The 24,354-nt window shown below is 37.1% G+C and overlaps 1 protein-coding gene across 3 annotated transcripts in view; it reads right to left on the minus strand.

Annotated features, from left to right (window-relative positions):
• The window catches only part of ZFYVE9 (zinc finger FYVE-type containing 9), a 279,436-nt gene that overhangs the window by 173,694 nt on the left and 81,388 nt on the right, over positions 1-24,354 (minus strand). For all 3 annotated transcript variants that reach the window (XM_058303586.2, XM_058303585.2, XM_071217438.1), the window contains exons 2-4: positions 24,124-24,229; positions 9,111-9,216; positions 2,650-4,736 (exon numbers count right to left, since the gene is read on the minus strand). In XM_058303586.2, the coding sequence (XP_058159569.1) occupies positions 2,650-4,736; positions 9,111-9,180 (2,157 nt within the window). In that variant the 5' untranslated portion in view covers positions 9,181-9,216; positions 24,124-24,229. The remainder of the gene's footprint in view (positions 1-2,649; positions 4,737-9,110; positions 9,217-24,123; positions 24,230-24,354) is intronic.

The following is a 24,354-nucleotide window of genomic DNA, read 5'->3' on the forward strand; positions in this document are numbered from 1 at the left end:
TGTCTAAATTTCTCCTTCATTCATGAAAGACAGTCTTGCTGGATATAAAATTCTTTGTGGCAATGGTTTTTTTCCATCACTCTAAATATTTCATTCATTGCCTTCTTACCTCCATGGTTTCTGATAAGAACTCACCCCTTAATCTTACTGAAACTCCCTTATACATTACACATTATTTTTCTCTTGCAGCTTTCAGAACTCTCTCTTTGTTCTTGGCATTCAACAGTTTGATTACTAAATGTCTGTGAATGCTTCTCTTTGAGATTAGTGAACATGCATTTTCATGTCTGTCATTAAATTGGGGAAGTTTTCTACTATTATTTCTTTCTACCCCTATCTTTCTTCTCTTTCTTGTTTCCCATAGTACATATCCTGGCATACCTGCTGGTGTCCCAACAGGTCTCTCAGACTCTGTTAAGTTTTTTTTTCATTAATTTCTTAATTAATTCTTTCTAATTTAATGTTTCTGCTCCTGAGCCAGAATCATTCCAATTGTCTTGACTTTGAGTTCACTGACTCTTTCTTCTGCTAGTGCCAATTTACTGTTGAACCCTCTGTGAATTTCTCATTTCAGTTATGATGGTCTTCAGCATTTGTTTGGTTCCCTTTTAAAATTTCTATCCCTTTATTGAGATTTTCATATTTTTCATTGTTTTCCTCATATCCTTTAGTTCTTTCTCCATATTTTCCTTTATCTCCTTGAGGATATTAAGATCATTTTTTAAAAATCATTGCTCAGTATATCCAAACTCTGGTCCTCTTCTTTTATGGTTTCTGGATTATCTTGTTACTTTGAATGGGCTGTCATTTCCTGTCTCTGTGTCTTTTAATCTTTTGTTGCACATTGTACATTTTAATACTTTAATCCTGGAATTTAATCCATGAGCTGCCTATTTCTTAAGTTTGATTCCAGAAAGTGATATAACAGTATTTTCCTTGAGTGCCAGAAGCTAACAAAAGCAAAAAAAAAACAATGCAAAAAAACCCACAAAACAACTTTAACTGTCTTTGCAAATCACCTCTGCATAGGCTGGTGCTCTCCTTCAGTGTTTAGCCCTCCTACCAAGTAGATCACTCAGAAGAAAATGTGAAGTGCATGCACCTGTCAGTGTTTTCTGGGCCTCTTCTTGCCCTGGGCTTATGCTTGCTTAAGCAAGCATAGGAATTCCCCCATTTACAGGAAATCAAATGCCCCCTATACTCCCTATGAAATAGACCCCTCCTGGGTGCTCTATAGGAAGAATTAAAGCAGGATATCCTTAGCCCCAGGCCACTTTGCATGAGGTATCTCCAAGTTGCTTTGCTTACAGAGGAAGTTCTGAGAGGGCAAGCCAGAGAAGAATTTCCTGGTCCAGTCTTTCAGGCTACCATCCATTGAATTGGTACTGACATACAGGTACTAAAGTATGAACACAGGGATTACTCTGCTCCCTCCAGAACAGGGCCAGAGACCCAGAAAGAGTGTACAGGCTTGCTCCACACCATGAAGGGACGGGGTGAGAGAGGGGCTAGCAAGGGCACCATGAGCTTCTCCTATCATTTTTCAAAGCTGCAATTTCTTGATGCAAGTTTCATCCAATTACTGCACACTCTAACTCCTCTGGAGTTCTCAGAAAAATAGTTCTGCCTTTTATTTTTTAAAGATTTATTTATTTATTATTTATTTATTTCTCTCCTCTTCCCCCCACCCCAGTTGTCTGCTCTCTATGTCCATTTGCTGTGTGTTCTTCTGTGACCGCTTCTATCCTTATCAGCGGCACCAGGAATCTGTGTTTCTTATTTTTGCATCATTTTGTTCTATCAGCTCTGTGTGTGTGGCGCCATTCTTGGGCAGGCTGCACTTTCTTCCGTGCTGGGCAGCTCTCCTTACGGGGCGCACTCCTTGCGTGTGGGGCTCCCCTATGCGGGGGACACCCCTGCATGGCACAGCACTCCTTGTGCACATCAGCACTGCGCATGGGCCAGCTCCATACAGGTCAAGGAGGCCTGGGGTTTGAACCACGGACCTCCCATGTGGTAGACGGACGCCCTATCCATTGGGCGAAGTCCACTTCCCGGTTCTGCCATTTTTTGTTAGTTGTTTAAAGATTCTGTGAGGGAACTGTCCCCTGGAGCATCTATGCCACCATCTTGGTTGACTGGAATATCCAACGCTATTGTGTATTACAGTTATGTGGGGGGAAAATCCAAGAGTGTGTGTACATAAAACTGGTTTCAGAAACTCTAGGGAAAAAACTGAATAGATTCTAAGCCTAATATTCCATTTCTCAAGAGTTAAATAATATGAAGTCTATCACCAATATTTTCCACATCAAAAGAAGACTAAGTTCCTTATTTCAAACAATTCCATTAGCCATCTATTAATATAGAAACCACAAAGTTAACACTTCCTCAATTCTCATCTCATCAAGAAAACAGATTCCGCTTAAATCTTGGCAACCAAAAATTACATAAACTCTAAAAAGCAACACATTCACTTTTTATTAAGAAATTTACTAGAATTGGGTTTTCACATTTTATATTACATATACATTATTTTCATAATGCCATCTCAACCAGAAGTATGTTCACCTTATATTGCCTTTATTAACTTCAAATTGAGCATTACAAAAAGGCCTTGCCAGATTTCTAAGAGAATACACAACTTACCTTCCCACATGCTCTGCAATGATGCCTCCTTTTGGTGAATGTAAATCTGGCTTCACATTTCATGCAATTTGGAGCCTGAGAATCTGGTACCCATACTGGAGCCACTTCTCCCAAAGTAGTAAATGGCTTTCTGGCAGAAATTCCAAACTGACCGGCTCTGAGATCATTATCTGGGCTATCTGGAGCTAACGCAAGGCACGGTCTACTGGAGATTCCAGTCTCATAACTTTCTAGATGTTCTCCATTTGTGTCAGCAACAGAGATGTTTCCTAAAGAGGCACTGCATACATTGTCTGCCGAGTTGTCCCCTAATTTTGCTTTCCCAAGAATATCATTTTTGTTTTTAATGTTATTTCCATTGTTTGCAGGGAGGTCATTTTGTAAATGGTCTGATAATGGCTTTGGAATTTGAAGTTTTAGATTAGAAGGTTGCTTGGGTCTTGCACCACCAAAAGGAACACTGATAGATTGCAGGTTCGCTACTATCTTGGGGGAAGATTGCCCAAGCACTGATGGAACTTGACTACAGAAATTGTGTAAGTAATTTTTCTTTATTAGGTCACCTGTGCTATTTAAAAGTAGTTCACTCCCTTCAGTGGCCTCATTTCCTCTCTGTTCATAAATATTTGAGTAGCATTCTGATTTGCTCTCTTCTATTTCCTTTTCTTCTGTTACTGAATCTTCTTTGGAGGGTAAAGTCTTTGGAACAAAAGCAATTGGGCTCTGCATTCCACAGGAATCACAACCCTTAGATATAGAATCTGTTGCTGTTATATTCATACCAGTGGAGAAATTACATCCTTCACTTTCATCCCTGCAAGTTCCTTTTAAATCTAGACCTGCTTCTGCCATTCCATCACACTCCCCTCTACTATCACCACAAGTGTCCTCAAGCTGATTCATCTGCAGAAACTTCTCATTTTCTTCATTTACTTGGCTATTATTCATCTCATTTAGTTTAGTCAATTTCCAATTAGTTATCTCCTGAGATTCAGAGAATTTCTCTGCTATATTAAGAAATTCTGTAGTGCCAAGAATTTCTGCATGTTCACAATCTTCATTTTCATCAGCCCTAACTTCACTGGGTACAAGGCAATTTGAAAACTGTTCACACTTAACATCCCTTCCAGACCCATGAGGCATGTCTCGTTTGAGAAGCAAAGGTAAGCCAGACAGGAGGGATTCTTCAGTTGTTCTCTCTAATGCTGACTCTTTCTTCATCAAAATCCCCTCACTCAAATGGGAAAAGGAATTTAGATTTCTTATAGCTGTCCTAGGAGAGCTAGTTTTGCGAGTGAGTGTACAGTCCTCTTGCTTTTTAACAGCAGGACCTTCATCTGTTCCCTGGGATGAGTTCACGGAATCAATTGTTACACTGGTAATCATAGACATGGGGTTATCTCTATCTATATTTTCATCATCCTTTAATTGCGAAAGGGAACAGACACTGGCTAAACTATCAGATGAAGCAGTACATAGATGGTTAACAGCATCTCCTTCTGTATTTGGTCTATTCAAAGGATCCATTTTTTTTTCTAAGCTTTTATCTTTTTCAGTGGACCCATTTATACTAAAACTAAATTGATCTGTTTGCCTGTTTTCGTTATCCAGTGAAGAGCTAAAAGCATCCGTGAGGGATTGACTATTAAAATTGTTATAATCCTCCAAATCGCTTTCTAATGTCCTTTTATCACAGTTATGCATGACAGCTACAACGAGAACGTTTTTCTCATCTGGCAAACAAGCTAGATTTCCACACTTCTCTCCCACTTCGACCGCATTGCAATGATCATCCCGATTACAGTTTTTAATTAATTGATCTTCTGCAACAGCACTTTCATCAATCCACATTGTGGCAATCTCTTGATTTAGACTATCATCCTGTCCATTAGCACAATGGTCCTCTCCCTCTGTGGTCAAAGATGGTGAATGAGCCAGGGAGAAGACTTTCAGTTGTGGGTGTGACTCATTAGAAACTGCAGGTTCATTCACACTGGCCAATGCAGGATTAAATGACAGTAGGTGAGAAGAGGGATCTAGAATCTTACTCCACTTTGTATCCAATAAAGTAGAAGAAACTGTTTCATCTGAAAAAATAAATAATTACATTAAGTTTGCTGGCAACAACAGAAAAGCTATTAGGACTAAGTTAATCAACTGTATTTCTAACCATACTGTGAAAGTAAAATATTCCTAGGATATGAAGGCCAGGAGTAAGAAAATACATTTGACTTTCCCCTGCAAATATGTGTTATAAGTCTAAATTGAACAAGATCAAATGGTAATATCCCAGAACATTCCAAACAACAAAAGAATTCTATACTTCAGTTTAGTAACATAATTACTATGTTACTAAAGATAGTAACTATGTTACTAAAGTAAATATAACATAGAGATGATGCCCCTCAGATTCACTGGGCATAAGGTGAAGGAAGGAAGGAGTAACCTAAGGTAGAAAAAAAATCAGAACAGGAGTGAGGAGGGAGTAACCATGGGAAGGAAAATGAAGAATCTTCTGTGGAGATGGAATGCTCTATAATCTACATCATGATTGGGGTGTGCTTTACACAGATGTATCCATTCACCAAAACTATATTGCACATTTTAAAGTATATAACTTTTACCTAAAAATATAAAAAAGCAATGAAGCAGTGAGTAAAGAGTGGTTGGAAATATAAATGAAACAAAAATAGAATAATGCCCATAATTGTCAAAGCAGGGTGATGAGTATACTGGGGCTTATTTTACTATTGTTTATTGTATATGTATTTGAAATTTGTCAATAACAGTAAGTAAAAAAAAGTTTGCTACAGTATGTGAAATTCTGTTCATAACCACATCACAATAGATTAATTAGACTCATATTTACTTTAATACTTGAGGACATTTGGAAAAAAGTATTCATTTACCTTATTCAATCTACATATTTATATCCTATAATATGCATAATTTCAAATTAGACATTTACTTTCCAGATCATAATTATGACAATTAGGTTGTTCTCTCAGGTTACAGTACTATTACATATATTCAAGTAAATGAGAGAAATGAGAAATACACTTATTGTCTGCCTTTCTTCGTATAGTCACTCTGATAATCATGATCCTGAACTTACATTCCCATCGGCAATAAGATTAATCTTCAATGCTCCTATGGTATCGTGTTCATATTTCTATTAAAGCATTTACTAAACAATGGCTTGTTTACCTGTCTCTTTACCTATTTACACTGAAGGTAGAAACTATTTCTTTTCAACTTAAGTCCTCACTTTGCATAGTTCTTAGTACAAAGTAGGTACACAATACACTGGTGAGTACCTACACTAGTTAAGCATTGGGCTTGAGGAACATGAAATTCAAATGATAGCTCCAGCCTCCAAGAAGTATACATAAGCTAGTTCAGAGAGTAAGATGTAGACACAATACATATGAATTGCTATTATGAATTAGCAGTACAGGGTAGCATAAATATTTGTAAACTGTTACGTAGTATGAGAAAATAAATTCAGAGGAAAAAGGTATTTTCCAGGCTGAGGTAGCAAGCTCAAATTCATAGAGGCAGGAGGAAATGAGCTAGGATTCAAAGACAGTTTTATTTAAGTGTGGAAAAAAGGGCATTCGAAAGTAGGGGAAACAAAGAATAGCAAAGTCCCAGACAAAGAAATTTGAAAGAGCAATCATTATGGGTTGAGAAAAGAATCAGTATAAGGAAGTAGTGAAAAGAAGCTAAAAAATCAGATAGCAAAGTCCCTAAAACATTAGATTTTAGAGGAATGGGCTTAGTATCTATGTTTACGAAATTTGAGCTGGCAGAGATTTGGGATTTATTCCTTTTACAAAATAAATCAGGGGTTCTTAACCAGGGGTCCACAGACCTCCAAGGGGTCCCTGGAAAGATTTCAGGAGGTCTGTGAGCTTGAATTGAAAATTCAAAAATACATTATTCTTGTGGGGACGTGTTGGTGTGGGTATGATAATATTAAATAACACACAGTATAGTGTGGACTTAGTAAGGAGTCCATGGTTTTCACCTGACTAGCAAAGGAGCCCATGGAATAAAAAGGTTAAGAACCCCTGAAATAAACAATCATGTTTCCATGCTAGTTCCAGGAAATACTGCTTCTTGCAAGAATATTTACTAATATCCAAACAGGAATGATGACGCATTGAAAATTTCATTATACAACCATCTCCTATCTGTATGTATTAATTACCTGGTGTCATCACAATCTATGTTCAGTTAAAGAAGAAAATAAAGAAACACAAAATGAGAGAGCAATTTATTTAAAATATACTTGCAAAGGTACCAGGCTACAGGTGGATGTTTTAATCAGCCAGTTGTGAGAGTCAAAGTAATAGTTCAAAAAATAAACCATGTAGTTACTCCCACAAAGCTGGTTTCTGAAATCCTTTTCCTTCTACAGGATTTATCTTATGTAAATAAATGCTATCATTTCAAAGTAAAAGGACAATTTTTACTGATTCAACAAATGTATTGAAAATCAACTAAATACAAAGTATCCAAAGAGACTAATATAATGAAGTAATACTTTAATTAAAGTCAATGGTATTCTCAAAGCATAGTAGTCACATGATTGGGTATAGCACTTTGCCTAGGTACCTCATATCTTAAATAACTATGGGCAAAATATAGACAGGGCAAAACTAAAGAAAGGATCAAGAACATAATCATATAAACAGTTAAAACTCAGAGGATAATATGCCTTCTGACTTGCTATGTACAAAGCCCACCCAGATCCAATAAAATCCTGAACTACTCAATTTCACATTTACATTAATCAGAAATGAACCTAGACTTATGGGTCAGCTTGGGGTCATCAATGGTAAAATACGAGAAAAGCACGATTCCAGGTATCCTTCATTTTCCCTCCTTACTCCCATGATCCCACATTCTGTTTAAAATTTGCTTTATCAGAGATCCAAAGTGACAAAATCAAAACTCATCTTTCCTCTCAACTGCTATCAAAGAACAACCTGAAGGATGTAATGTGAAGATTTAGAGCCCATTACTGAAGTCATGGATTTCCATGGAAATGTGTCAGTGTAACTTGCTACATGCCATTCACTGTTAGAAATGGAAAACACAGGAAAAGTAGGTGAGATAGAAGACAGAGATTTTAATATATAGCTCAAGTCAAACTGAGAAGGAGAATCTGGGGAAAAAGCTTCTCTAAATAAAGTGAATCATAAGGTAGATGTGTTTAGACTGAATGTTGAAAATGTGTAATTTAATTAACCATTTTGCCAATTTCTTAAAAAATGTAAACCTTTAAAAATTAGATTTATAATGTATCTTTATTGGGCAATCATCACGCAACAAGCTATTTTTCTTAATTTAGGAAATGCAAGCACATTCTAAAGCTTTTCCTTGACCATTAATTGAGTCTATACTATAGGTGTTAAGCGCGCAGGCTCTTGCATCACACACCCTAGACTCTAAGTCTTATTAGCAAGGTAAACTTGGAGAAGCTGCTTAACTGCTCTGTGCTTCTATTCCAGGGATTCTTAATCAGGAGTCCATGGACTCCCAAGGATTCCGTGGAAAGATTTCAGGGGGTCCATTAATTTGAATTGAAAAAAGAAATCAGCTTATTATCTTTATTTTCTCTGACCTCCAATGTTGAGTGTCATAAAACTTTCTGCCATTATATTCTGAGAAGGGGTCCATGGTTTTCACCTGACTGGCAAAGGGGTCCCTGGAACAAAAAAGGTTAAGAACCCCTGTTCTATTCTCATCTGTAAATGGAAATAAGATCTACCCATATAAGACTGTTTTAAAGATTAGGAACTGAATAACACAGTGAACTGAGAAGGGGGTAAGAAATGTGGTTAATTGTACAAATACAAAGTGTCCTTCCGTGGAATAAAGCAAATGTACATCACTATTGCAAGGTGGTAAGAACGTGGAGCAGCATGGGAAATATACAATTAATGTAACTTACGGACTGTTGTTAACAGCAATACTGTAATGTTCTTGATCAATGCAAAGATATACTGTGTTCATAAAAGCGGGGAAGGAAAAATATAAAAAATGTATGCTATAGTCTACAGTTAGTGATAATAGTCTGATGACATTATCTCATATTTGTTACAATGTTCTAGAACAATGTAGTGTGTTGAGGATGATTGTTGTATGGGAATTCCACACATGTTCAAGATTGTTTTGTAATTTCACAACTCTCTAATAAAAATATATTTAAAATAAAAAACAAATTTAAAAAAGATTAAATAATATAATCCATGTAAATAGCTTAGCATATTATCTGGCACATAGTGCTAAAAATGTTAGTTCTTCCTCTGAATATTATTATATACAATTATTATTATCATTAGGTCATTTGGCCTGATTTTATTTTATTTTTTAAAGTACTGCATCCCATAACAGTCCCATATTCTTTATAACAAATACATGTAAACAGATTCACCAAAGTAAATCCTCACCTTCGTTTTGCTCAAATTCATCTAACACCTTGTCCAGGTTGTAAGCTTCTGCTTGGAAGTAATTCTCCATCGGTGAGGAAACACCACTCAAGAAACTTGTTTAAACCTAACAAGTAGATCAAATTTGTATTAAAGTTTCAATTATTAAAGTATAATTTGTAAATCTAAAGTATACATGGATATAATCTCTTGTAAATCTATTCAGAACAAAGTAAACTATAAAACAGACAATCCTATTGGATATAAGATCTTTAAACTAATAAAGACTAGAAAACTGTAAGCTGAAAATTACAAAAATTTAAATAAACTTAGAAGGCAGACTTACTGATCAATTAAATAGGATATGTTTCAAAAGAGAAACTGCAAATGTTGGGAGAAGAATCCTTTTGTTTGGGATAAAAGTACATTTCTATTAGAAAAACATGCATATTGAATTTTTTTCACATGGGAAATGACAGGAAAGTTTATGGATGGGAGTGAATGACAGTCTTTACACAATAGTTCCAAAATGCTAATGATGACTCTGACTTGGTTATTTTTAAATTGCTTCTTTTCTAGTTCCACTTCTAAACCTTCCTTAGTGTTAATCCACCTAAAAGCATTCTCTAGGCATATACACTAGGTGTGTAACTTGATGAACAGACTGGCAAGAGCACATAGCAGATGTTAATAAATAACATTGTCATTTTTTTCTCCATTATCACAATGCCCATGCTTATCTATCTTCCTTAGTTTCTCCAAATTTTCTTTTCATACTGAAAATTCTGCTTGGCATCTTATTGGTATATCTGGAAACAGATGGGAGGAGAGGTCACATTACCCAAAAAAGTGTAGGTAAGAAAAACGAATGAAGAAGGAAAGTCAGAGATATAATATCCTGCCACTGTAAACTTTTAAGTCAAATATGGAAAGTGGTGGATTTTCTTTGACTTGTAAGAGTGTTTCTTATCCTCTGAGATATATAAAGGTTAATATTATTTTTCTCACTTTACAAATAAGAAAACAACTCAGGGAATTTAATCAATTTATTCAAGTATTTCCCCAGGACTACTAATTTAGTCAACTTTTATTTATTGACTGGCTCCTCTTAATTTACTTAAATTTAGATAGACAAATAGGCTATACAATCAAGAATGTTTTTTTAAAATTCTGTGTTTTTTGCTATACAATCAAGAATGGTTTTTTTAAAATCTGTCTTTTTTGTCTAACAATTTATAGGTCAAAATTATTTTTGTATACAAAGACTGCACATTTATAGACTAATGCTAACATCAAATGAAATTTCTCTCTATACAATCTAGCACATTTAATATACATCTATGATACTTAATAGCATTTTATGGTTGCTATACACAAAATATTAGTACACGATCAGATCAACGTGTTTATTGTAGATCTACTGTACACAAGGTATTGTGATCAATTTAAGTCTCAGATATCATCCCTAATATAAAGAAGTTTATGACTTTGTTAATGATAAATAATGATAAATAAGAAAAGTTATATAATAATGATTTTAATAACTCAGAAGATATAGCACCTTACAAGTTATTAAGCTATTAATTTGTCAGGCTAATTTAACAGATAATTACTACAGAATAAGTGCTACAGAAGTTCAAGAAATGGGCTGGATCACAGGCTAGATGGCCAAGGAAGGCATTATTCATGAATTTGAGCTAGATGAGAAGGATGGATATAAAATATGTTCTGGAATATAAAATATTCCAGAAGGGGAGATGCAGAAGTGAAATTTCAAATAGAAAGACATATACAAGGAGTGATTTAGGGATGGGAGATTAATGAAGGGTCAGTAAAATTGGAACAAGCATTTATATATATAGATAAGAGCAATACGCTATTGAAGAGATAGACAGGCATCATACTATAGAAACCCCTGCATACCAGTATAAGAAAAGTATTGTATATAATTTAAATAATGGGAAGCATTATAGCATAATGAAAAAGAACATAAACTCTAGGCACAGACTACCCAAATTCTAATCCTAGCATATGCCACTTAGTAATTACATGATCTTGACAAAGTTACTTAATTTTCTGCAACTCAGTTTTCTCATCTGTAAAACTAGATGGTAAAATAATGCATACATCAAGAGCAAATGAGTTACTATAGGTAAAGCATTTCAAACATTGACTGGCACATAATAAGTGCTCTATAAGTGAGAATTCATGTTTTTAAGGCTTAGAGTTGATCATCTTATTCTAAGATAAATAATGTGGCAAAAGTGTTTACCTGGGCTAGTTTTTAGTCCCATTATCCTGTCCGCTAATAATTTACTTAGCACCTATTATGTGCAGACACTATGCTGGGTACTGTTATACTATTTGAATATACATTTCTTGAATGTACCATGCTCTTTCCCTCTTCATGATCTCTTCTCTTACTGCCTCCAATTGCCCCTCTGTACCCAGATAACTCATCATTTATCAGCTCTTAGCTCAAATACCACTTTAACAGGGAAGGCCGCCTCAGAAGACCCAGAAAAGGTGATGTCTCCCCTTTATAAGCTCTCACAGCACTCCATTCTTTTCCTTTATACTTATCACAGTCTATAAATATGCATCAGTGTGATCATTTGATTCTCAGTGCTTAGCACAAAACCTCATGTGCTACCTATCAAACAAATATCTATGGAATAAATAAATTAAAAAGAAATAAAGAATGAAGAAATTGTACTGAGGTTCAACTGTAATTACTGATTCAGGCAGACATCAACAATGGATGCTAAAACTATTAGGTAAACAGTTATTGAGGAAGAGAATATTCACCCTGTCTCAAATTATCACTCCACAGATACTTATTAATTACAATGGAAGAAATGTATGTTTATAATAAAAAGGTATGGCAATCACCACCTTTAAGTGATCAAACTTAGTACCACCAATAGCTGAACAAAATGACATTATACACCTCATGACATCATGTAATGAGAAATATAAAACATCACCTATACATTATTTTTGACAAAAATGTTTAACTTAAATTTAATCTTAAGAAAACAGACAAATCTAGAATTTGAGACATTAAATAAGACAACTGGGCTGAACTGTTCAAAAATTCAGTGTTATGAAAATCAAAATTATTCTAAATTGCATAACATTGACTGGATCCTGGATCAAGAAAATACATACATAAATGACATTTTGGAGACAACCAGATAAATGTGGATATAGACTGTATATTAAATGACATAGTGAATTAATAATCATTTTCTTCGTTATTTTTATAGTGTAGAGAATGCCCTAACTCTTAGGAGATGCCTGCCAAAGTATTTTCTTAGAAGTGGTATCCTATCTGCAATTTACTTCCAAATGATTCAGAAGGGAAAAAAGCATGTGAATGTGAGTGTGGCAAGGGTGGGGGGAGAAAGAAAGGGACAAAAAAAATGGTAAAAATTGATGAATCTAGGTAAATGATATATGGATTCTTCATTGCACTATTCTTTCAACCTCTCTATCAGCTTGACATTTTTCAAAAGGAAAAGAAAAATGGGTATACTAAGCTGATGAGAGAGACGCATTCCTTCTCATTCTGAATAGTAAAATTCTAAATAGAATAGATTAAACAGTCAAGTTCAAAAGCAAGAAAGGGAATATACAGATGCCATAAACCAAGGAGGAACCAAGTCATGGCAATGAATGAGAACTGAAGGGCAGCAGTCCACATGGATAATCAAACTAGACAGTAAAAGGCCTAGGTTTTGAAAGCCAGCTAGCAGGGAGAATGGTAATTACTGGCTGTAAGTTTGTAGAAGTTTCTGCACTGGAGGGGCTGAACTGGACTCTCAAGAAAAAGCCAGAAACTCTCTGCATAAAGCCATGGAGTAGGATGGAATGGAGTACCAATGAAATCAACCTTGAGAACTTCCTAGCCTGTCCCTCACACAGAAGTAAGCAATATTAATTCTTCCCATACATGAACATACATGGTTTGTGACTTTTAAAAATATAACTTCTTATGATTTTTTTTTGTTTTATTTTATTTACTTATTTCTCCCCTCACCCTTGCTGTCTGTGCTTTATTTATTTCTCCCCCCACCCTTGTGTGTCTGTTCGTTGTGTGCTTGTCTTTCTTTTAGGAGGTACTGGGAACCAAACCCAAAACCTCCCATGTGAGAGGAGGCACCCTATCGCCTCAGCCACCTCCACCCCCTGCTTTTTTTAGTCTCTTATTATGTTTTTCCTCCTTGTGTCTCTTGTTGCATCATCTTGTTATGTCAGCTCACCACGCCAGCTTGTCACATAAGTCTGTCAAGCCAGCTCACTCTCTTGCTCGTCATCTTTTTTCCCCCTTATTTCTCTCCCCTTCCCCCCATTGTCTGCTCTCTCTGTCCATTTGCTGTGTATTCTTCTGCGTCCACCTGCATTTTCTGGCAGCGCTGGGAAACTGCGTCTTTTTTTTGTTGTTTTTGCATCATCTTGCTGCGTCAGCTCTCCATGTGTGCGGCGCTACTCCTTGGCGGGCTGCGCATTTTTCACGTGGGGCAGCTCTCCTTGCAGGGCACACTCCTTGTACATTGGGCACCCTTATGCGGGAGAGCCCCTGTGTGGCACGGCACTTCTTGTGTGCGACAGCACTGTGTGTGGGCCAGCTCACCACATGGGTCAGGAGGCCCTAGGGATCAAACCCTGAACCCTCCATATGGTAGATGGACACTCTATCAGTTGTCTTGCTTGTCTTCTTTAGGAGGCATCAGGAACAGAACTGGAACCTCCCAAGTGGTAGGCAGGAGCTCAATCACTTGAGCCACATCCACATCCCAATGACTTTTTAATAATGTTTTAAATTATTAAATCTATTAAATATTGAATATTGGGGGAAAAGAGTTTATGAGACTATAAAAGGGCAGTACAAGGGAGATCTTTGTAGCAATGGAACAGTGCTATATTTTGGTTGCAGTAGTCCTTACACAAATCTACAAATATGATAAAATAGCAAAGAACTATACACATACATTATGCCAATGTGAACTCCCTGGTTTTGATACTGTACTTAGTTATTAAAGCTATAAACATTGGTGAACACTGCATGAATGAAGGGTAAAGAACGCTACTATTTTTGTAACTTCCTGTGAATCAACAATTTTTCAAAATTTAAAATTTACAAAAATGAAGGGAAGGGAAGCAGACTGGCCCAGTGATTAGGGAGTCCATCTACCACATGGAAGGTTCAAACCTCAAGCCTCCTTGACCCATGTGGAGCTGGCCCATGCACAGTGCTGATGCCCGCGAGGAGTACCGCGCCATGCAGGGGTGTCCCCCGCGTAGGGGAGCCCCATGCGCAAGGAGTGCGCACCATAAGGAGAGCCGCCCAGCGCGAAAGAAAGTGTAGCCTAAGAATGGCGCCACCCACATGGAGAGCTGACAGAACAAGATGATGCAACAAAAAGAAACACAGATTCCCGTCCCGCTGACAACAACAGAAGCGGACAAAGAAGACAACGCAGCAAACAGACACAGAGAACAGACAACCGGGGCGGGCGGGCAGGGTGAGAGGGCGGAAAGGGGAGAGTAATAAATAAATCTTTAAAAAAAATGAAGGGAAAATAGTTATTAAATACTGAATAAACATAGAAACAGGATGAAGAGGGCATCAGTGTAAAAGGAAGGTCCAATGGGATGAGGAGGGTATCTATGTCTGTGTGGGTAGCATAAGGTGTCAAGTCTGACGACAGTGAGAAGGCCATCTATGCAGACAGGTGTTGGGGTCCAAACAAGGAGAAAAGGCCATCCACATGAAGGGGATTGCCTGGCATGGGGAGTCTGAGCACAACTGAGCGCAAGAGAGGTAAGTAGAGAGAGTTTGTGTGGTAAATCAGAGCCTGAGCAGGATCAGAAGGGCCAGAGTGGCAGAAGTGATGGGACATTTGTTACATATAGAGAGACGCCCGCATGAAGGGTCATGGGAGCCAGATTTCTCACTGTTGGAGAAAGGGGTTAAAATGTGGAAACAGAGAAACTAGAAAAGAACCTGGAATTTGAGGTATCAGTGTGAACTCATGGATTTCAATAAACATGGATACTTGTAGCAATAAATAAAGATGCAAATATAAATATGTTCACATGCAAGTATAGATATATTCTCTAGTTACTTCCATAGAGGACATTAGAAGAGCAACCCCCACCTTGACCCCAGGTAGCAAGGATATAAAGGACTTGTACAAAGAAAACTAAAAATCATTACTAAACGAAACTGAACATCTAAATAAATGGAAAGATACCTCATGCTTTTAGATCGCAAGACTTAAGATCATTAAGATGTCATACTACCCAAAGTGATTTATAGTTCTAATACAATCATAATCAAATTCCAGAGATTTGCCAGAAATGGAAAAGCTAATCATCAAATTTATACGCAAGGGTATGGGATGCCAATGAGTCATAACCATCCTGAAAACAAAGAAAAAAGTTGGAGGACTCACACTTCCCAATTTCAAAACTTACTACATAGCTAAAGCAATCAAAGGGGTGTGGTACTGGCACAGGGATAGACATAAATATAGACCAGTGGAATAGAATTGAGGACACAAAAATAAACCCACACATTTATTGCCAATTGATATTTTACATCTTGCTTTTTCATACACTTAAACTGAAAGCTAATATATAAATTTTTAAAAATTATTTTTAATTGTGGTAAAATATATATAATATAAAAATCATTTTAAACATTTTAAGTGGGACAGTTCTTTGACATTAAGTACCTTGACAACATTATGTAACTTTCACCTGTATTTATTTCTAGGCTATTTATATCATGTCAAACTAAAACTCATACTCATTTATTGAAAATTCCTTACTCCCCTTGCCATCCCTGGTAACCACTGTTCTGCTTTCTGACTCTATGAATTTGCTTATTCTAAGTATTTCACACAAGAGAATCACACAATTACTTATCTTTTTGTGTCTTACTTATTTCACTCAACATATCTTTAAGTTTCATCATACCACTGTAAATGTTCTAGCATTTCACTTCTTTTAATGGCTAAATAGTAATCCGCTGTATAGATACACCACATTTGTTTATCCATTCATTTGCTGGTAAACACTTCAAGTTATTTTCATCTTTTTGCTATTGTGAATAATGCTGCAATGATCACTGGTGTACAAACATCTGTCCAAGTCCCTGGTTTCACTTCTTTGAGGTATATTCCTAGAAGAGGAATTGCTGGATCATTTATTAATTCTATGTTTAATTTTCTTAGGAATGGCCAAACTGGTTTCCACAGTGGCTGCACCATTTTACATTCCCACCAACAATGTGTGGGGGTTCCTGTTTATACACACCCTCTCCAAAACTGGGTATTTTTCACTTGGCTTTGTTTGTTTTATTTATTTATTTATTTTTAAGATTTATTTTTTTATTTATTTCTTTTCTCTTCCCCCCCCCCCCCGCCCCCACCCCAGTTGTCTGTTCTCTCTGTCCATCCGCTGTATGCTCTTCCGTGACCGCTCCCATCCTTATCAGCTATACTGGGAATCTGTTTCTTTTTTGTTGTGTCACCTTGCTGTGTCAGCTCTCCGTGTGTGTGGTGCCATTCCTGGGCAGGCTGCACTTTCTTTCGCACTGGGTGGCTCTCCTTACAGGAGGCACTCCTTGCACATGGGGCTCCCCTACATGGGGGACACCCCTACGTGGCAGAGCACTCCTTGCGCGTATCCATGGGCCAGTTCCACACAGGTCAAGAAGGCCCAGGGTTTGAACTGCTGACTTCCCATGTGGTAGGCGGACACCTTATCCATTGGGCCAAGTCTACTTCCCTGTTTGTTTTAAACAATAGTCATCATAATGGGTGTGAAGCAACATCTCGTGGTAGTTTTAATTTGCATTTCTCTAATGGCTAATGATGCTGAGCATCTTTCCATATTCTTAGTGGCCATGTGAATGTCTTCTTTGAAGAAAGATGTATTCAAATCCTTGGTCCATATTTAAATTGGGCTGTTTGCCTTATTGTTACTGAGTTTGGGGAGTTCTTTTATATATACAGATATTAGACTCTGTTTTAGCTATCTAGGTTGTTCAAAGCAGACACCATGAAAAGGGTTAGCTATGAACAATGGGAATTTATTAGCTTACAGTTTAAGATCATGAGAATGTTCAAATAAAGGCACCATCAAGGACTGCTTTCTTTTGGAAGACCTATTACCAGCAATCCTTGGTTCCTTTATCACATGGAGAGGTACATGGCGGAGTCTGGTCTCCCCATTCTTTCACGTTTCATTGTTTTCAGCTTCTTGCTTCCACAGTGAGCTCGCTTACTTGCTTGTGCTCTCTCTGTATTCATCCCATTTATAAAGGACTCCAGAAAGAGGATTAAGACACATTAAGATAGAGGTGGATCACACTTTACCTGAAACAGCCTTATCAATAGGCCACACCTACAAGAATGGATTAACTTTAAGAAAATGCTTTTCTGAGGAACATACATTTCAAACCACCACAGACATTTATCAGTTATATGGCTTCCAAATATTTTCTCCTTTTGTGTAAGTTGTACTTTCGATTTCCTGATAATGTCTTTTGGTGCACAAAAGTTTTTACTTTGATGAAGTCTATTTTATTTTTTCTTTTGTGGCTTATGCTTTTGGTGTAAAATCTAAAAATCCATTGCCTACTACAAGGTACTGAAAATGTTTTCCTATGTTTCCTAGTAAAACTTTTATATTATTAACTCTTACATTTAGTCATTTATCCATTTTTTTAAATTTTTTAAATTTAATTGTCGTTTTTAAAAAAGATACATAGATCACAAAAAATGTTACATTAAAAAATACAAGAAGTTCCTATATACCCCACACCCAACCCCACCCCACTCCTCCCACATCAACAACCTCTTTCATCATTGTGACACATTCATTGCATTTAGTGAATACATTTTGGAGCACTGCTGCAATGCATGGATTATAGTTAACATTGTAGTTTACACTCTCCCCCAGGTATATTCAGTGGGTTAGGCCAGGATATATAATATCCAGCATCTGTCCGTGTGATGTCATTTAGGACAACTCCAAGTTCCAAAAATGCCCCACATCACATCTCTTCTTCCCTTTCCCTGCCCTCAGCAACCATGAGGGCCACCTCTCCACACCAGTCAGTGATCCATTTTAAATTAATTTTTGTATATGGTGAGTGGTAGGGGGCACATTCATTCTTTTGAATATGGGTTTCCAATTGACCCAGCACCATTTCTTGACTATTCTTTCCCAACTGAATAGACTATGACCCTTGTCAAAAATCAGCCTGTCATAGTTGTATCAGTATATCTTTGGACATTTAATTCTATTCCATAGGTCTGTTTGTCTATCCTTATACCAGTTCCACACTGTTTTAAATACTGTAGCTTTGTAATAAGTTTTGAAATCAGAAATTTTGAGTCTTCCAACTTTGTTCTTCTTTTTCAAAGTTGTTTTGGCTATTTGGGGCCCCTTGCAATTCTGTATGAACTTTGCTGAATTCACTTATTATACCTAGTAGGTTTCTTGCACATTCTTTGGAATTTTCTATATATAGGATCATAACATCTGCAAATAGAGATACTTTTACTTCTTCCTTTCCAACTTGAATACGTTTCTTTCTCTTGCTTGACTACTCTGACTAGAACTTCCAGTGTAAAGTTGAATAACAGGGGAGAGTAGGCATCCTTATCTTGTTACTAATCTTAGGGGAAAACTTTTAGTCTTTCACCAGTGAGTATGATCATTGCTGCGGGTTGTTTATAATACCCTTTATCATGTTGAGAAAGTTATCCTCTGTTCATAGCTTCCTGTGTGTTGTTATCATGAAAGGATACTGGATTTGTAAAATGCCTTTTCTGCATCAACTGAGATGATCATATGGTTTTTCTCTTCCAGAATGATATTCTTTTTTTTTTAAGATTTATTTTATTCCCCACCCCTCCATGTCTCCCAATCTCTGCTTTCTTGTGTTGATTCGCTGTGTGTTCTCCTGTGTCCGCTTGCATTCTCAGGGGCACCAGGAATCTATGTCTCCTTTTGTTGCATCATCTCGCTGCATCAGCTCTCTGTGTGTGTGGCGCCACTCCTGGGCGGGTTGCACTTTTTCACATGAGGCAGCTCTCTTTGCAGGGTGCACTCCTTGTGCATGGGGCTCCCCTACGCGGGGGACACCCCTGCGTGGCATGGCACTCCTTGCGCATGGCAGTACTGCGCATAGGCCAGTTCACTACATGGGCCAGGAGGCCACGGGTTCAAACCCTGGACTTCCTATATGGAAGGCACATGCTCTATCAGTTGAGCCACATCCACTTCCCCAGAATGACATTCTATTACATGCTATTACATGGAAGAATCTTGAACACATTATGTTGAGTGAAATAAGTCAGGCACAAAGGGACAGGTATGTTACGATTCCACTTATGTGAAATAGCTAGAATATGAAAACACACAGAGACAGAAAATAAAGAACATGTTAACTGGAGCAGGGGCAGAAGAGTAGGGCATTGGGGAGTTAATGCCTAAAGTATATAGGGGGAAGCAGATGGTAACTGTACTTAAGGTGCTTACATAAGTGAATATCCTTGTTCTTAGGAAATGTACATGAAAGTATTATGTGTTCAAGGAGCATACTGTACACTACATACTTTACACAAGGAGCATACTGTACACTGTACTCTCAAACATTCATAAAATAGAGAGGCAGGTAGATAGATAAACAGGTAGACAGACAGAATGACAGAGCAAATGTGGTGAAACATTAAATTGGCAGATCTGGGTATCTGGGGGTGGAGTATGTTGGAGCTCTCTGTACTGGTTTTTTACTCTTTTTTGTAACTGTCCTGGAAGTTTCAAAATGTCTCAAAATAAAAAATTTTAAGGAAAAAATGTATGATCTGAATCAAATCTTGAGGCAGTATCAGATAAGCTGAAATTGATATTCTACAAAATAACTGCTGTTATCTTCAAAGGTAGGAAGATGAAATTCAAAGAGAGACTAAAGAACTGTTCCAGAATGAAAGAAACTAAAGAGACTTAACAACTAAATACACGCGAGTCTAAACCAGAGCATCATGATACAAAGAACATTATTGGGATAATAGCAAAACTTGAATGGGGTCTAAGGATGATATGGTTGTAATGCATCAACATTAGTTCCCTGGTTTTGATGGCTGCATTGTGGTAGAATGTCCTTATTTCCAAGAAATACTGTAAGCCATTCAGTGGCGATAGGGCATGCACCTAGCAACTTACTCTCAAATGGTTCAGAGCAATAAAATTCTTTATACTACTCTAGTTACTTTTCTATAATGTTGACATGATTTTAAAATTTTAAAAATACAGCAAATAATATTTTAAATTTCCAGGGTACTTTCTATTTCTGATCCCTTTTAGGGCATCTTGCTCTTGTTTCATGAATATGATTTCTTCCCTTCACTCTCTAAGACAATTACTCACACTTTTTAAAAAATTCTTCTGTGTTCAGTATTATCTATTTCCTCCAAGTTCCTTTTATGTATTTTCTGTCACTTTCACATTGGAGGATTCCCCCAATACCCATTCATTTAACAAATGAAGTATTAAAAGCCAACTGGACAACTCAATAATAAAAAGGCAAATAACCCAATTAAGAAATGGGCAAAGAATCTCAACAGTCATTTCTCCAAGAAACATATATATGAATGGCCCATAAGCATGTGAAAAAATACTTGACATTATTAGCCATCATAGAAATACAAATCAAAATCACAAAATGATAGCACTTCACACTCAGTAGGATGGCTAGAAGAAAAGTCAGTTAATAACAAGTGTTAGTAAGGATGTGGAAATATTTGAACCCTACTATACTGCTGATGGGAATTTAAAATGTTATAGTCACTTTGGAAAACACTGTGGCAGTTCCTCAAATGATTAAACATAGAGATACCATATGATCCAGCAATACCACTCCTAGGTATAAATACCCAAGATAAAAGAACACATGTCCACGCATAAATTTATACAAAAATGGCTATAGCATCAAAAGATAGAAAAGGGAAGCGGACTTGATCCAGTGGATAGGGCATCCACCTACCACATGGGAGGTCCGTGGTTCAAACCCCAGGCCTCCTTGACCCATGTGGAACTGGCCCATGCACAGTGCTGATGCGTGCAAGGAGTGCCATGCCACACAGGGGTGCTCCCCACATAGGGAAGCCCCACCCTCAAGGAGTGTGCCCTGTAAGGAGAGCCGCCCAGCATGAAAGAAAGTGCAGCCTGCCCAAGAATGGCGCCACACACACAGAGAGCTGACACAGCAAGATGACGCAACAAAAAGAGACACAGATTCCTGTGCCGCTGACAACAACAGAAGTGGACAAAAAGAAGAACACACAGCAAATGGACACAGAGAACAAACAACTGGAGTGGGGGGGTGGGGTGGGAAGGGGAGAAAAATAAATAAAATAAAAATTAAAAATTAAAAATTAAAAAGATGGAAAAAACCCCAGAGTCCATCAACAGAAAATGGGTTTAAAAAAATAGCTTTACAGGTGAACTCTACTAATCATTCAAAGATGCTCTAATGCCAATCTTGCTCAAGCTCTTCCAAAAAATGGAAAAGGAAAGAATGCTACCAAACTCATTCTATGAAGCCAACTTACCCTAATAACAAAACCAGATAAAGATACTAAGAAAAAAGAAAATTACAGACCAATATCTCTAAAGAATACAGATGCAAAAATCCTCAACAAAATACTTGAGAACTGAATCCAAAAGCAACATTGAAAGAATAATATACCACTATCAAGTGGGTTCTATCCCAGATATGCAAGGGAGGTTCAACAAAAGAAAATCAGTTCATGTAATAAACCACATTAATAAATTGAAGAAGAAAAAGCACATGATCCTCTCGACTGATGCAGAAAAGGCATCTGAAAAAATATAGCATCCTTTCCTGATAAAAACACTCCAAAAAATAGGAATAGAAGGAAACTTTCTCAATATGTTAAAGTTCATATATGAAAAACATACGGCTGGGAAGCAGACTTGGCCCAGTGGTTAGGGCATCCGTCTACCACATGGGAGGTCCGTGGTTCAAACCCTGGGCCTCCTTGACCCATGTGGAGCTGGCCCATGCACAGTGCTGATGTGTACAAGGAGTGCCATGCCACGCTGAGGTGTCCCCGGCATAGGGGAGCCCCACGCACAAGGAGTGCGCCCCGTAAGGAGAGCCACCCAGTGCGACTCAGGAGAAAGTCAAGGATTCTTGCTCTATAAGAATTAATAAAATACTTCCAGTTTTCTGTTGGAAATTATTTCTCTTCACAATTAGTCTAAAAATACAAAATAAAATAATGTAATTAAATTTATATTCTGAGAAGTGGACTTGGTCCAGGGGACAGGGCATCCGTCTACCACATGGGAGGTCCGCCGTTCAAACCCCAGGCCCCCTTGATCCATGTGGAGCTGGCCCATGTGCAGCGCTGATATGCTCAAGAAGTGCCGTGCCATGCAGGGGTGCCCCTGTAAGGAGAGGCACCCAGCGCGAAAGAAAGTGCAGCCTGCCCAAGAATGGCACTGCACACAGGGAGAGTTGATGCAGCAAGATGACGCAACAAAAAGAAATATAGATTCCTGTGCCACTGACAATAACAGAAGCGGAAAAAAAGAAGAACAGGCAGCAAATGGACACAGAGAACAGACAACTGGAGTGGGTGGGCGGGCAAGGGGAGAGAAATAAATAAATCTTTAAAAAAAAATTTATATTCTGAGTCCCCACGCCAAAATTATCTTCAACTGTTAAATTCTTAGATGATGATTAAGAAACATAAATTAACTTTAATTAGGTAGATATACCACTCTTTTCTGCTAACAATACTACTCAAATCCATGTTTTTTGCTTACGCTGAAATTAACTTTCTATGCTCAAGGAAACAATAAATTGACTCTAGAAGGGAGAAGCCAAGCACAGGTAGGAAGAGAAATTTTTGGCATAATTAAATGGTAATTTTTAAATATTTTGCTCTGAATTTAATAAAATCTTTTAAAAACTGTACTTTTTTCAATTTTATTGAAATATATTCATAAACATATTCCATCTAAAGTGTGCAATCAATGATATTTGGTATAATTAGAGTTGTACATTCATCACTTCAATCATATTAGAGCATTACATTACTCCAACAAAAAGAAAACAGAAAAACCCTATCTCTTAGTAGTCACCTCTCAATATCTCTATCCTTCTCTTGTCCTACATAACTGTTAGTCTATTTCTATCTCTATAATTTGTTTTTACATTTTGTATAGATGGAGTCAAACAATATGTAGTACTTTTTGTCTAGTTTCTTTCACTTAGCTTACTTTTTTTTTTTTACCATTGATGGAAAGTTATTAATATTTTACTATACACTACTCTTCATAGTTTGATTTGGTTATATTTTTGCCCAAATATCACCTCGATATTAACATCTTGTAACATTACCATGCATTTGTTCTGTTTCAGAGAAAAACATTCTTATATACACACTATTAACGATACTCATTTTTCACGAGTGTTCACCTATGCTATACTGTCCCATGCTTCCTTTTCCACCTTTTTTTCTAGTGATATACATTACCTTAGACCTTCCTTTTCAACCACTATTATACTCATATATTATCACTGCTAATTACAAACACTATGATGTGCATTCACAATTTCTATTCACTTCCAAACATTTACAAACAGTTCTGCACAGATTACACTTTGGCTTTCCATTCTCTAACCTCATTCTATTTCCTGGTAACTTATATTCTAGCTATTAACTTCATGACTTTGCTCATTATATTCAGTTCATATTAGCGAAATCAGATAGCACTTGACCTTTTGTATTTGGATTGCTTCATTCAATATAATGTACTCCAGGTTCACCCATGTTGTCCTATGTAACACCTGCACCCTTGACTTAACAAGAGGCAATGCTATAAATGAAGCAAGCAGCATATATACATCATTATTTTCTATGTATCTAGTTGTTTTCTCAAGTTCCTTTAAGAGAAATAAGAACATTTGTTTCCTTACCTTTTTCCCCTTACACACGTGAGAAGGAACAGACTTCTCGGTGCTTACTCATGATGTTCACTGCACCACTAGCCAGTCCTGCTGATTCAGTAAGTTCAGTCTGATCCTACAGAAAAAATACATTGCCCATTACATTTGCTAGAGCAATAAATCTTGAATTTCTTCATGCAACCTACCATAGCTGGACAAATAAAAGCTAGGGGACTTAAACAACAAATTACAATTACACCC

The sequence above is a fragment of the Dasypus novemcinctus genome, chromosome 9, assembly GCF_030445035.2.
Source record: "Dasypus novemcinctus isolate mDasNov1 chromosome 9, mDasNov1.1.hap2, whole genome shotgun sequence".
Lineage (NCBI taxonomy): Eukaryota > Metazoa > Chordata > Mammalia > Cingulata > Dasypodidae > Dasypus > Dasypus novemcinctus.